The sequence below is a fragment of the Poecilia latipinna genome, unplaced genomic scaffold (assembly GCF_001443285.1).
Source record: "Poecilia latipinna isolate Pla-1442-1.1 unplaced genomic scaffold, P_latipinna-1.0 Scaffold236, whole genome shotgun sequence".
In the NCBI taxonomy this organism is placed as follows: domain Eukaryota; kingdom Metazoa; phylum Chordata; class Actinopteri; order Cyprinodontiformes; family Poeciliidae; genus Poecilia; species Poecilia latipinna.
Window position 1 is genome coordinate 269621 of NW_015112852.1, and position 15330 is coordinate 284950.

The 15330-nt window shown below is 38.7% G+C and overlaps 1 protein-coding gene across 1 annotated transcript in view; it reads right to left on the reverse strand.

Moving 5' to 3' along the window:
• The window catches only part of LOC106947342 (cadherin-7), a 149316-nt gene that overhangs the window by 67377 nt on the left and 66609 nt on the right, over nt 1–15330 (reverse strand). Inside the window, exon 4 of the mRNA XM_015032265.1 lies at nt 7250–7369. Within this exon, the coding sequence (XP_014887751.1) occupies nt 7250–7369 (120 nt within the window). The remainder of the gene's footprint in view (nt 1–7249; nt 7370–15330) is intronic.

The window sequence follows — 15330 nt, forward strand, 5'->3', positions numbered from 1 at the left end:
AGGAGCGTGTACATGTGTTGATTGACAGCGCAAAGAGCCTCCTCCTGCCTGTGATTGGTTGATTCTTATGGGCAGTGTATTTCAGTAGATGACAGCAGAAGGAGAAGGCAGAGGAGCTTGATTGTTTTCACAGGTTATCGATCTCATATTATAGCATCACAATCCAATGATAGCTTTAATGTAAAAAAATAAATCAATAAAAATTCTATTTGTAAAAGTTACATAATTGAATCCCGGCCTTGGGTCTTTCGGTCTGAGTACTCCTATCTTTTCCCACAGTCCAAAAACACAACTGTTGTGTTAATCGATCTTTAAAAAATATTTCTTAACTGTGACTATGTGTGTGTATGTTTATTTGTCGTATTATTAAGACTGATGGCCAGTCCAGGGTGTATCCCGCCTTTTTGCTCGACACCCGAAGACAGACACCAACCTCCTGTCATGCTGCAAGAACAAGCTGGTGTCAATAGCAGATGGAATAGTTGTGTCTGGCAAAGCGAAGCTAAAGCTGCAGGAACGGACGAGAACCATCAGAGAAAAGGTGGAGGGGTTGTTAATCTGTTACACGTAGTACCTGAATCAGTTTCAGATTTTATATGCTTTCCTTTCCTTTCCTCTATTAACTGTTGAACGTTTTACAGTCACCATTTAAATGTAATTTGTCAGAAGTGATACACAGAGCTCTGTAGCATCACAAATCATCCATTTGGCTTCTTTTACTTCCTTCTCGCACTGCATGTAATACATAACAAAACCTATTCATAAGGCAGAGGACTGCCATCAGCGTAATTCTGAAAATTTAAACCATGAATAATGTCTGCATATACAACACTGTACAATGCAGTTGTGTGCTTGCTTTGTCTGCTCTATAAAATTACCAGTAAAATACATTGAAATTGTTGTTTCTAGGTAGGCTTAATGGGTATGAGTAATTTATGACACTCTCTAGATGCACAACTTTGTATTTTTTCAAAACAAATTAGCGACTCAGGAGCCTAAATATTGTTCATCAAGCCCATAATAAGGTTTTACTTGGTGTCCCTTAAAGAAGGAAGGGCAGTAAACAACTATTTGGCACGCTGTCAGCTCGGTTCATCCATACAGAAAGGTGAACATGTTCTTGTGCCTTTGCATTTCATACCGCGCTTGCTCCGATGAAAATGTACTTAATACACACTGAGCCCTGGTGAGCATTGCACTTGACTGTGAAAGAACACAGACCACTCAAAGCAAGTAATTATATCCCATTAAAGCTTTCCAAATATCAACCTTGGGGATTCAAAGAATCCACTTAGCTTAATGAAACTCCTCAGCTGAGGCTGTGAAAAGTACGAGCTCTGGTCATTGAGCCGAGAGTCTAGAAAACATGATATGAGAATAATAGGAGGTTTATGGGGCAGACACGCCGTTTGAACATCATTTATGTAAATGTCTGCTCTCACTCTAATTGATATTGATCTAATGAAATCTCATTCAAGAGTCATCAATGGGTGCAAGTGTTCTCACCAACTTTGTTAGAGAGCATCGAACAGCTAGAGGCAAGTGATCGAATTTTTATCAGACCTCCTCCAGTTTAGGACATTTTTGCTGGATCACATTTATTTTAATGGATTTAATCACTTAAGGCAGTTATCCGCAATTTTTTCGTTTAATAGCTCACAATGTCACAGACAGCTGGAGTCCAAACTACTGCGGGTTAAACGACAAACAATACTAATTAGCTGTTGAACAACACAATGCAAGCAGATGACAGGAGCAGCTTTAAAAAATAGTTATTACCCATTATATTCATGTACTGAAAATGTCTTTCACTTTGAATTAATTGTAATAAAAACCTCTTCACAATCAGAATGCACCACAGCTCTTCCCCAGTGATTGTTGGAGGTAGGTGCCAGCTGCCCTGCAAGGATAGGATAGGTGAAGAGGTGGGGTTCCACTCCAAATTAAAAAAAGTGAACAATAAATATTTTATTTATTTATAAAAAAAAAAAAATCTGCAATTGCTGGATGGAGCATAAAACACCAGCTTTCAGTCTGCTGGAACAACCTGCTCAGATCTGGTCAGCCTAGTTCGTGTTGAGTTTGGACTGCATCGAAGAGAACCTTTAAAGATGGTGCGCTGGTACCGCAGCGAATCTTCAGCAAGAACCTATTTAGTCATTTCCTGCTTGGATCACTTTGTTCCAGATGATTGCAGTGGAGGGATGATAATTGTCCTCCAGCAGCAGGAGGCGGTGTCGGTTCGTCATTGTTGATGGGTTTACGCCGCCTCGGTGTAAATCCGGAGAGCAACAGCTGTGACACCGCTGACGAAGACGGAAGTATGCTGTCGAAACGTCAGGTAGGTCTGAAGAGACGAGGTAATTTGAGGGTCTAATAATGAAAGAAACTCTAGGCCTTTAATGCCTAGATTAAATTAGCTTTTTTGGAAGACGACAATTGTGTTCTGCAACTTTGTTAGCAAGAATACGAAGCGATTTAAAAGCCGTAAGTGAGGTAATCCTACACAATCACAACCCTTAAGTGCATTAAAATATATTTTAGCAAAAGCCACATGGGAACTTTCAAGTTTTCAGTGTTGAATCTGTTTTCTGATCCATCTCTCAATGATATGTGAATTTTTTAAATTGAAAAATAAATTGACTACAAACACTGTAGAGTTCATGATTCCCCTTTAACACAAACAGTGTTCTGTAGAAATAATCATCCACTGTCTTTAAGTTGTTTTTTTATTTTTATTTTACCCATGTAAAAAGAAAGAGTTAAGCCGACTTCCCTGAAGAGAAAGACATCACTGCATATTAACTCTTTAATTAGCCCACAGACGTATGAACTTCTCAGCTTCGTGGATGTTGACTTATATTCAGAGATTTATGGAAAGTTTTCAGAGAAACTGCAGAGATGTAAAGAGTACCAACAAAAGCAATATTTATTTAGGGTATCAAAACTTTGATTGTTCAAACCAGAATATGTTAATATGGATATCTTGGCAAATGAAGGTTCAGCAAGAAGCTTCATTAGATGAAGTTCTCTTGAAAGACGGGGGGGAAAGAAAACATTCCCTGTGATTGTATGCAGGCTTTTTGCAGCTCATCTTAAACTTTGATGTTTGTCCCATCATGCTCTTTCGCTGGCTCCAAAAGTCGTTACGCCAACACGCCACAAAGCTATTTTCTTTATTGTGATGCACATTATTTTTATTTCAGAATTGCTCCGTTTCTTCCCAGTGTTATGGCTTAATGAATGTTTACGGTGAAAATGATTGGTTATGGAAGAGTTTGTTTTGTGAAGCATCCCTCTGATTTCTGTGTCTGAGAGATAAAAGTGTCCCTGCATTGCAGTGCTTTTTCCAAGTCCATGATTTGGAACTACATTTATAAAGATGCAAAAACACGTGTGAACGTGTTGCTTCGAGGCAGAGGATGAAGCCTAATATTATGGAATGGCCTCTATTTTTCTGTTTCCTTGCAAGACTGCTTTGCATGAGTTTTGCAAAGCCTCGGCAGGGCAGTGGCTAATGAGCCGAATATGAAGATGTAGCAAGGACTGCAGCTGCACTTTCTCAGAGTAATACGCCCTACAAGTCAACAAACCACCTCACAAATTATGCTGCACGCTTTTCTAAACCCATTTTACAGACTTTTCGTGTTTTGAAACAGATATGTTTTCTATCCCATTTTACACTTCTTGCTAGTTATGTTTTGAACCCATTTATTTAGGCTTTAGAATTTAAAGTATCATCTTAAATTGAATAAACTAGGCATGGATTAAAATTACATTTTCAACACCAATTTTTTTTAGCTTGTTGCATACAGTATAAGCACACATATCTCAAACTTTTGTCAGATTGCAATTATGAATTATGTCTTTGATTGAAATTTTGGGAGACAGACCAGGAACACATAATTGTGAAGACTTGGCAGAAATTGCTTGCTGGGAATTTTTGAGGTTTGTCAGTTTTGCACATGTGGAGACTGGGCCATTCTAACAAGTAAAATTGTTCAGCTTCAGCCATCGCTTACGTCTGAATGTAATGCATCTGGCTTCTTCAGTGCAGAATTAAAATTAATCTCTCATGTTAATGGTGTGAGAGTCGGATAAAATGTGATATGGCCCTTCAGACTGCAGATGCTTTGAAAACTATCTGATGCATATCTAACTTAGTACCACATACGCACATTTCTTCCAGGTGAAACTATCTGAATTTGGCTGTTCAGATGCACGATTCCATCACCACTGTGCTTTACTGTGTTTTATACATCTTCAACACACATACTGTTTGGCATTTAACCAAAAGAAGGTTTGATTTTGGCTTCATCATGTCAAGAATTGCGGGTTGAAGTGGTGAGGGGAGACGCTGAGAACCCAGGTATGGGGAAGATAATGAATTTAATGGTGAAAATAAAGCTCAGCAGTCCATACAGGCAGCACGGCAGAAACTAGCACACAGCTAAGTACCGGTAGCAACTGAATCACAGGACTAGACACGAGAGCTGACACTACCAGGACTAAACAGTTCTACTGGAGCGCAAGTAACACAAAAACTGAGACGTTAGACAAACCAGGACTTTACAGTTCTACTGGCGAACTACGACAACAAACGACGATAGACAAGGACCCGACGAGGAACACAGACAACAGGTGGGTTTAAATACACACGGGGTAAGTAAGGGAACGAGACACACCTGGGGAGTAATCAACGGGGAGGACAGGACAGAGACTCACAGGAACACAGAGAAACTCAAAAATAAACACACAGAAACACGGAACCTAACACATCAGGCCTGACCATCTACTTTCAAGTGTTTGCTGTGTCGTCTAAATGGATTGTGGCAAACCGCAAACATGCTTCTTTAGGCCTTCCTTCCTACTACAGCTTTCTTCTTGCCACTCTGGCACAGAGGGCCGGATTTTAGAGTGCACAACTAATGGTTTTCTTGCCCATAGATCCTCAAACCTGAGTCCTCCAGAGTTTAAATGGGCCTCTTGGCTGCTGCTCTGATTAATGCTTTCATTGCCTCGCCTGTTACTTTGGATGGAAGCCTGTGTCTTGGTAGGTCTGGAATTTCAACACGCTCTTAAAATTTTCAGATTATCAATTTCATACTTCTGTGTGCGAGGTTTATAAAGGCAGCCTTAAATTTCTCTACAACTTTCTCCCTGCCTGCTCTTTTCTTTTGTCTTTATGCTGCTGTTTGTTCTTTAATGTTCTCTAACGTCTGAGGCTGCGTTCATACTGAGGTTAAATTACAATCAAATAGATTCAATTAATGGAAGTATTTGGCCTCTGAAAGTAACTGATTGAACTTTATTTTATAGCAGACTTTGTATAACATTGGGTTATCACAATACATGTTAGCTGAATCAATTTCATATTGATCAATTTGGTGGATGCAAACCTTCAGGCTGAATGGTCGAGCGCTGGGTTTATGGCAGGTAGATTTCCAGTAAAAACCTGGAAATGTGTTACAGTAAAAAGGAAGGGCAGGTCTTCAATATTTTTTTTTTTAATATGTGGATTATTAAGCTTTGATAGAAATATTTTTGCTTCAACTAACAATGAAAAACAAGATATTGATCAATTAGGTTTTTTATAAATAATGATGGGAGCATAAAAATGTTCTCCAGGTCTGTGCAGTATTTAAATTATTTAAATAGCATCTTAATTTTGCAGTCAAAATACAGCATCAGACAAAAGCCCGATTTTACATTCAATAGCTCATTTAAAGCTGTGCAAGTGTATAATTTTTTCCCGCTCTCACAGCTGTTATCATAAGTATGACAATGTGTTATTTAAACTGGCTACATCTACAGATGTTCAATATCTAACTGCAGGGTAAAGTGTGCGCTTCCACAGTTGGCATTTAAGTTATTATCTGTAATGCATTGTAATGTAATGAAAATAAATTACAAAAACAAAAGCAATTGGTTCATGGTGACACTGATTTTATGAAAACTACTGACACAAAACGGGGGAAAGCAAACACTGACTGGTGATGCTCACACTTGGTTTTTGTTCTGGTAGTAATATATTTTATATAAAGACAATAATCACAAAAACAATTCCAGGATACACAACACAAATCAGCATTCAGCTAAAGATGGCAAGGTCATAAAGTGGACACAATGCTGTCCCTTCATCCATGTGTGAATGTGAAGCAGAAATGGAAATCTTTGAAGTGGAGCTTTAAAGCCTTTACCATGTGGGCCACAAGCAGTAAGGGCTTATGCAGGAAAATAATAGTTACCAATCAAAGAGTCACCTCAGGGCTGTGTCTTCTTCCCTTTTTAAATACACAAATGACTTCAAGTGCCCATAAAAACAAATATATTTTAATAATTTTATGCTGTCAGACAGGTTCTACTTGATGTGATTCTGTAGACCTGGCAGTGATCAGAAATGAGTCACTGTTATTTAAATTGAACCCAGCTTTATAAAACAAATGTGGCTAATGTGATGTAATTTATGATTTAACAATGACAGTATTTGCATCTTCACATCTTGCTGGGTTGGTTTGGTTAGGTTTTTTCCCTCTATGTACCAAATTAAGATGTAAAAACTGCTTTTTATATTTATTTCATTTTGTAATGTACATTTATTTGTAACAACACAAAAGACGTACAGTGGACCACAACTGTCCACAAACAGCTAAAACACTTGAGACCCGTCAAAAAACACTTATAACTGTGGTACTTAATAGATCAAACAGCAACTAAAACCTTTATTCACAAACATATGCACAGTGGAAACTGTTGTAGCACGAACACAGAAGCTAATATCTACAGTGTTCAGTGGTAATCAGACATTCAGGGGGACGGGTGCTCAAGTAGAACAAAAGGGCACCTTATGCGGCATCCAGCTTCCTTAATAGTGTGAGATTTAAAACCAGACTGATCCTACATTATGTATACATATCTGTTTCAAATCAACAGCCATATGCTGTCTGATGCAGATGTTTAATAATGCTCAAAGCTCTACAGGTTGGTTTCTCTAACAATCAAAATGGCAACAACAGAACAAAGTATAGCAATTTCTACTGACCTTGCGATTTGTTGAAATGTACTTTATTTGGCGTTAGTGAAAAGTGGATAAATGACCGTGAAGGTAGATTTCCTTATCATTACACAACATAATACAGCACTTTCTTCGCCGAGCCTACTTCACAAACACAGAGATGTCCGCACTGTCTGACATTTACAGCAATTGTGTGTGCTGACTTGCAAGAGGGTGGGATGAAATTACACCTACCTGTCTTGGGCTCCACCGAGAAGTACGGCTGCCCGTGGATGATGCTGTAGACCACCCTGGCACTGTTCCCGTAAGTCGGGTCATCTGCATCTGTGGCTGCCACTTGCACCACCATGGTTCCTGTGGGCAGACGGCCACTCATTAGTTTCCAAGACAACATTCAAGGGCCAAGTCATGCTGGGCTAAATGTGGAAATAGTCATATCAGCTCAGTGTGTGACAAATGCGACTTGAAAAGCAAGGGAGGAGAGGGATGAAAATGTAACTTCTGAGCCACTAAATAATCTCATTAGTCATTGTCTTCACACTGTCTTCTTTCATTGAGACTGGTGATTACTCTGAATTTGTGTATTGCTTCATGCAAGTTGCTTGACTGGGTTTCAAACACTTTCCCCCCCCCCCCCCAATAAGAATGAACAAATAAAACACTGTTACTGCCACAAATTCACAGAGAAACCGAAACAGAATTAAACCGTTACTTCGAGCCTTTAGAGTCCACTTGAGACTTTTAGCCATTTGCTTTGCACAGATCACTAAGCAGCCCTCTTTTTGTCATTTTATTAAGTCTCAACAAAGTAAATAAAAAAAAAAAGTGAAACTCTCTAGGGCTTTAGAAAGGTCAAATATGCCCCCTGGCAATGTTAGCAGGATGTATTTTCTTTTTTATCTTATTCCGCTCTGGCTAAATAAGAATCTATTAACAGTTCCAGAAACAAATGAGAAATAAATAAACCTGTATTTACACTATAATACAAGACCTGCACAGGCAGTGTCACATCCGACAGAGTTAGGATGGAAAAATTGTTCCTGGGGAGTATATTGTTCTGCAGAGGGAAAAGTGTAGCTGTGAAGTTCAAATTATATCTTAAAGCAAGTGAAAGATTGCAGCCATAGGGTGCAAACATCTGAGGTGTTTTCCTTTTGCTTGTTTAGGGTGTTCTTTCAAAATGTCATCAAATTTCTACAGAGCACAGAAGGAAGCGTTTTGTGCTTTTGGTATTTAAATGAATAAGTTGTGTCGCTGTTTGTAAAAGGAAATGTGTTTTTGAACACTATAATTTAACTCAACTTTGTGTTTGGTTCTGGTGTAAAAAAAAAAAAAGCAACAAAATAACAAAGCACAAAGTTGGACTGAAAGTGTTGTTCATGATCAGAAAAAAAAAGTCGTCATTCAGACATCTGGATCAGAAAATCAGAAAATCAGAAAATGCTGCAATATTAAGGAGTTATTCCATTCCACTGCTGCTAAATATGAGATTGCTGCAAAGTCAATAACTCAGTGTAATATACGTCACTTTCTTAGATAATGTTTTTTTTCCAGTTTCCATTTTCAACTTAATTTTCGTGTATGATCGAATTGAAATGTAAGTAATTGAAATGAGAGGCACGTTCTGAACTGAAGAAGTTATTTGGATTTGAGGTGAAAAGCCAGAGAAGCCATCCAGCCGCCTTATGCTCTGATGGTTAGACGATGTTTCTATTCAAACTTGTCACAGACTGCTTAACTTTACCAGTTGTTATATAATTAATTAAAAATATAGATTAAAAGTTCATTGAATATGCATGTAGCAAATTATTTCAAGGCAGCAGAAATATTAACTACAACCAAAAGCACAGGTGTGCTATACAGACATTTTTTTTTTTTATTATTTTTTTTTTTAAATTAGAGTAACCTAAAGCTGACACATTGGAAAGATTTGCCGGCTTCATAATCACACACTTTAAAATTAATGTATTGCGATTTATGCATTATTCTTAGCACACTGATGCATTATTAACAGTTTCTATTCAGACAACTGGTTGGTTATCAAGTCTATATAACCACAGAACGTGAAGCTGTTTCAATAATCCAGTTCAACAAGTGAAACTCAAATATTAAGTCGATTATTTCCCTTAAAGTGATATGACGCATTTGTTTTTATTATTTTTGTAGATTGAAGTGCAGCTAATTAAAAAAAATAAAAAAATGCAGTTTCTTCCAAAAATCTGAATATGGTGCTAGAACACCACAGACATATCAAACTATACCATTTAACATAACTATGCTTTTCCCCCCTCCTTTTCTCCTTCAAACAAACTTTCCATTATTATGCCTGGATACATCACTCTGAATAATGTGTGGGTCATAACTTGACCGTAACGGGCATTAATATCCTTTTTATTGGTCTTATTGATGAGCAATTATATCACAATCTTTTTTTTTTTATTAAGTTTAGATTTCATTTATTAAGACAGAACAGTAAAAAAAAAATGGTTGAAAAAAAAGAAAGCCACATTGTAGTCCTGCGAAGAAACATGGAGGAAAGGAAAGAATCATAACCTGCAGACAATCCTGGAAAATGTCGATTGAGATTACTAGCTCCAGGTCAAAGCTGACACTGTGCTCTGCTATGAAAGTCCAGATACGTGGCCTGGTCCTGTAACAGTATCCTGCCGTTTCTTGTAAATCCCCAAACTTCCGCCAAGCGTCCAACACTGAAATCTGTTCTTAAACCCAACTGTTCACACACCCACTGACAACTGATAAATTGTGTCTGCATGCAGCACAGCATTGTCCTCTCCCACACTTCCTTTAGTACAAAATAGAGAACATAAGCCCTCTTTTTTCATTCCTTTTCTTTTTTTTGCTCCTCGTTACACCTGACTCATGTGAATTATACTGACAGCTATTGGCTCAGAAAGCGAAGCAGAGAAACATTTTCCAGGCAAAAGCATAATCAGCAAAAATCAGTGCCATTCAATTTCAGTAAGACATTCATTATGGTATAAATGAGCCTTTCTGTTCCAACTGGGCTCGTTTAATGTGCATGAAGAAAGCAATTTTAGGTCAAAGAATTGATATCCATCTGATAATGTGGAGGAAAAGCTATTTAATAAACTCTTACATTATCACAAACAACCGTGATGGCTCAGGGTATTTTTTGCTGTGTTAGACTAGACGTCAGTGCGGGTCCTAAAGCTGACGCCTACAGGCAGTGTCTAGCTTGGCAGGAGTGAAATCATCAACACCAGGCGTTGTTAAAATAACCTTGAAAAAAAAAAAACGACATTTCACAGAGCAAGGCTTTTTCCAGCCTAGCATGGGAATACAGTCCTCTGGAAAATTAATTGCCCCTTATGGATTCTGCTTTTAGCACAACTTAATGTTTCAGATCATCAAGCCAGCTTCAGTATCAGATAGTTACCGCTCCCCTATCAAATCATGACATCATCGTGAGTATCGACTTATTTTGGATCAAAGGTCAAACAGAACCTGTATAGAAGTACAAAGGGAAACGTCGAGCCCTTGAGCCTAGTCAAAGTTCTAACTGAAATCCATTTGACATACTGTGGGATGTTTGGAACAGGATTTAGCATGTACAACAAAAACAGTAAAAAAAAAAAGAAAAAAAAAAGCGAATGGCAAAATTCCCCCACAGTGGATGTAAAGGACTCAACAAACCGAGTTTGTTGGGGGGCAGTTACTTATTCACATGGGGATAGTTTGGTTTATTTTCTTGTAAATCTAAGTCATTTGGTGATTGTTGTACTTATAATGAATTGAAGCGTTTTAGTGTGACAAAACAGCAAGAGCAGCAGAAATCTGTTACTAGAAAGTACTTTTTTGTAGAGCACGGTAAAAGCCTGGTATGTTCGATATTCCACATCATCTGGCACAATGGAGATATGCGACAGAAAGTGCTGCTGTTACACGTACTCAAAGAGAAAAGTTTCCAATAAAAGTCTCACTTCTTACATGAGATGTGTTTTACAGGCTTTTACAGAATGAAGTGATCTGAAAATTGAAAATTAGAGTTCTCCATTTTGGTCATAAAGCAGAATTAACAGGCTTTGGCCCTAGATGTGAACAATATAAAGGCACAAAAAAAAAAAAAAAACAAACCTTGGGGAAGTTATCACCAGGCCAGCTGGGGAAGGACACCTAGATTATATCATCACCTCTTAGTTTTGACAGGTTATATTGCTGGTAGTTTAACACACCAAGGTCAAATTGTATGACTGTATGGAAGAGAACTAAGGGAACGTCAGAATTTTTTTATTACGGGTTTATCACTTCATGTAAGGAGTCCTGAGGATTTAAATTAGAATCCCATAAAGAACTGCACAGAGCACAGCTTTAACTTGGAACTTTTTAGCTGTTTTGGTGTCCTCTGTAACATAAATAAATATTATGATGCCAGTGGAGTAAAATGGATGAAAAGAAAAGGAGAAAAAAATCACAGATGAGCATCCAGATATCTGAACTGATTTTTTCTGCTTCACCAGGCTGTCAGCCTGTCAATGCCCCCCTTTAATGTTTGTCCATCTTCATTGATGTGATGGCGCCGAGCTCCGCATTTTTCATCCATTCTCCACAGTTGTATAGAAAAAAAAACACTTTCTAATCATTTCCTTTTCTCTGGTGGACAACTGTCAGGTGTCAGTAACTAAAATAAATGCGGCGTGCCTATCATGGAGCAGAGCGGCCCTTAGATAAACAGAAAGTACAACACTTGCAGTTTGAGGCTGCATTCTTCACAATATAGCCAAGCAACAAAGACAGAGTCCAGCCTAGTAACAGCTCTCTCGGGCCAATACCACAGAAACAGCAACACCACCATCCCTCCAAAACCTCTCTGTGAGCTTGAGGGGCCCCAAGGCCCACCGATGCATCAAAAGCTCCGGGCCAGGGGCCTTTGGGCGCACCGGCCCCAAAACCAGGCCAACATTTACCCCACCAGAGGAGTATTACATGTTAGGAAAAGCACTTTCTCACATAAGGTTGGTTTGATATTTTTTAGAATTTTTTCCTTTAAAAAATTAACATGATGTTAAACATCTGTTAAGTTATCAATCAGCATTTCAGGCAGCATCAAGATCGTGAATGTCCTCAAAGGTCTTGTTGTGGCAGTAATAATAAAACTACGTATTACATTTTAAGTTTACTTCTTAAAATATTCTTAGCATCTCTTTGCGATGCTGTAATTAGGTTCTATACAAATGGAAAAATAATATCTAAGCTCACAGATGTTATCTTAAAGTTCAATTTATGTGACCCCCAAGAGTCCAGAGGGGTCACATAAATAGCTACGGTGGGCTGAATTTGGCCCACGGGCCTCAAGTTTGACACATCTCTACAGTTAAAGCCAAAGCCAGCTTATTTTTAAGCTGGCTTTGGCTTTGTACTTGTGTAGCACCTTATCAAGTCCAGAGGACCACAAAGCGCTTCACACTACAGTCAGTCTCTCATTCACACACACACACGATGATAGCAGCAAGCTACTGGACAGTAGCCACAGCTGCCCTGAGGCAGTCTGACAAGGACCAAGGCTGCCCTGCACCGGCACCCAGATGACAGCTGTACATTCACTTTTGTTCACTTTTTATTGAACAATTCAATTTGCAGACTGAAGCCTTTGCAGAAATAAATTTTGCAGAGCTCTTTCACTGGATTGGATTAAGCCTTAAATGTCCACCCGAAATGCTCATTAATAATGAACAGCGAGAAAAACTTTGCATATTTACAACAAAGGATCCTAATCAACATTCTCTTCCAATTCCAACTTTAAATAATGAAGAAGACTCCATCCTTCATCGGCGCTTTTATGAATTAGACAGAAAGTATGACAGCTGGATAAAGTTGGAGCAGTAAATTCAAGAGCTGTGGCCTTGGGTTGACATTACATTCCCCATGCTTGTAATGAGCCCTCTAACTGCTCTTTTGGCCCTTTGCGGTGCAGCAGGAGAGGGCCTGGCCTCATGACTGTCACACCTCCGACTGTCCTCCAGCTCTCTTGTCTTTTATTTGACACCTCTCCAGTGATTAAGACAAAAGCCTTCAGAGATCCTTGGGCCGAAAGGTCTCAGTGTTTCTGGATGGGTTCTGTCTCTAATTACTTTAATTAAATTCATGATTTTCTCTAAATTGAACTCATTCATCAGTGGGGCAAAGCTGTGACCATTAATGATTTAAAGGCATCTATAAAGGAATTATTGAGGACAGGAGGTGCTTGGCCCTTCCCTCTTCTTTATCGCATTGGTGATTGCTCTGGGCAGATATTTACAAAGAGAGGTGATGCATTATTCTCCTGTTGGCTGCACAACTTGCACTGAGGACTTTCACAGGAGGTGGCAGAGTAAATAAAGTGACTCAGGTGACCCCGTTTTTCAGCACTCGAGGGTGTAAACGCGCCCTCCTCTGTAGTTCGCGCACCGACTTCCTGTCTTATCTCGGGTTGGACACGAGACTTTGAGGCCTTGTACTCTAATCCTCTGGTTCTTTAAGCCTGAGCTCTGTACCTCCCGTCGACAGTCAGCTGTGTAATCCTTTAGAGATCTCTGCGCCTGTGCTGTAAGCAAAGCGCTGCTTCCTTTGGAAGGCTTCCTGGTGTCACTGTATGCCTGGTTAAATACTCATTTTGACTTTGAAGGTTCTAAAAATGCCTCGGCTCCTTTGTTATCACGGACTTATACCTGGATGCTGCTGTCTGTGTGAGGCGCCGAGGCAAAGATAGCTTTAACTCCGTTGGTGCACTTCACGTGAAAGAGGTCGTGGTAAAGCGATTCAGTCACAGCTATCAACACATGAAACGGCTCCATTCAGCTCAGTCATTATTAAGAAAGAGTAGTTTTGCTAATTTTCTACATGATGTGCGCTGTTAATTGCAATGGGAGAAAAGTCAGTTAAGATCAACCAATTCATTCTACAGCATAGAATGCAATAAGATATCAATAATTCATCAGAAGTCATGAGTTATTCCTTAATCTTTAATGTAAATAGCTTATTTACCAATATGAGCATGTCAAAGACAAAAATACCATAATGAGCAACAACAGTGTTGCGATGATTCAAGTCTCATTACTTTTGGATGTGAGGTAAAACAAACAGATCTTCTCAAAACTAAGACATTAATTATAGTAGCAGAAATTCTCAATGCAGAAACTGAAATCTCTTGCAATTTTAGCTGTTCACAAGCCGGCGCTTCTTACTGGCTGCATTTAGCAGTTTGGAAACATACCAGTGACAGCAGTATTCCTCAAAAACACAAATAATAAACAAACTCAAATTGAAATCTTCCATCTCCATCCAAGTTACATTTGATGCCTGTCCAAGTGTTGCTTTTATTTTAGATTGTGGGTTCATTACTTCACATTTAATTTCCAACATGTTTCCTGCTCATGTTAAGAGATTCGATCCATCCATCCATCCATCCATCCATCCACCCATCCATCCACCCATCCACCCACCCACCCACCCATCCATCCATCCACCTATCCATCCACCCATCCACCCATCCACCCATCCATCCACCCACCCATCCATCCATCCACCTATCCATCCGTGAATTTGTTTACACTTGACTTAAATTTTACATTCACCAACTGCTGGATGCAACCCACAGTTTTAGACAGGTAAAAATGCTTTTTTTTTTTCTCTTCTTCTTCTTCTTTTGAGCAACAATTTTAAAGAGCGAGATGTCCGTTTGTAAGCAAACTGAAAAAGTTGGCCTCTCACCTTTTACTTTTTACCAAAATCTCAAGCTGTCATTTCTTCCTCTCAAGGCTTCGCTCTGTGGGCAGAGCTCACTCACCCACATTCCTCCCAGTAACCACTTAACCACAAGCACTTACACCTCTGATGGAGTTTCACCAATGTCATCCAACTAAAATGTGCCTCTTACTATTTTCTTGGAAAAAATCTTAAATATAAGAACATTTATTTATTTATTTATTTTTTTTTTTTTTTGCAGCTTATAGGCCATGGATTATTATGCTATGGTTTCAAAAAAATTAGGAGTAAAAATGAAATACAAAATAAAAATCATGTTTTCACTCTATGCTACTTTATCTCTGCACAGGTTAAGTTGATTCCATGTACAGCATTCACACTGTCCACCTTGCTGTCAAGGTTAAGATGGGCAACTTTTTGTGTTTATCGTACATCTGAGAAAACTGGATGATTTCCAACTTCCAATCAGAATATAACTGATAAAACTCATCCTTAAAAAAAAAAAAAAAAAAAAAAAAAAAAAAAAAAAAATTTTTTCAAAAAATTTTTTTTTTTAAAAAAGTTTTTTGGGGAAAAGGGGGGTTCCCAAAATG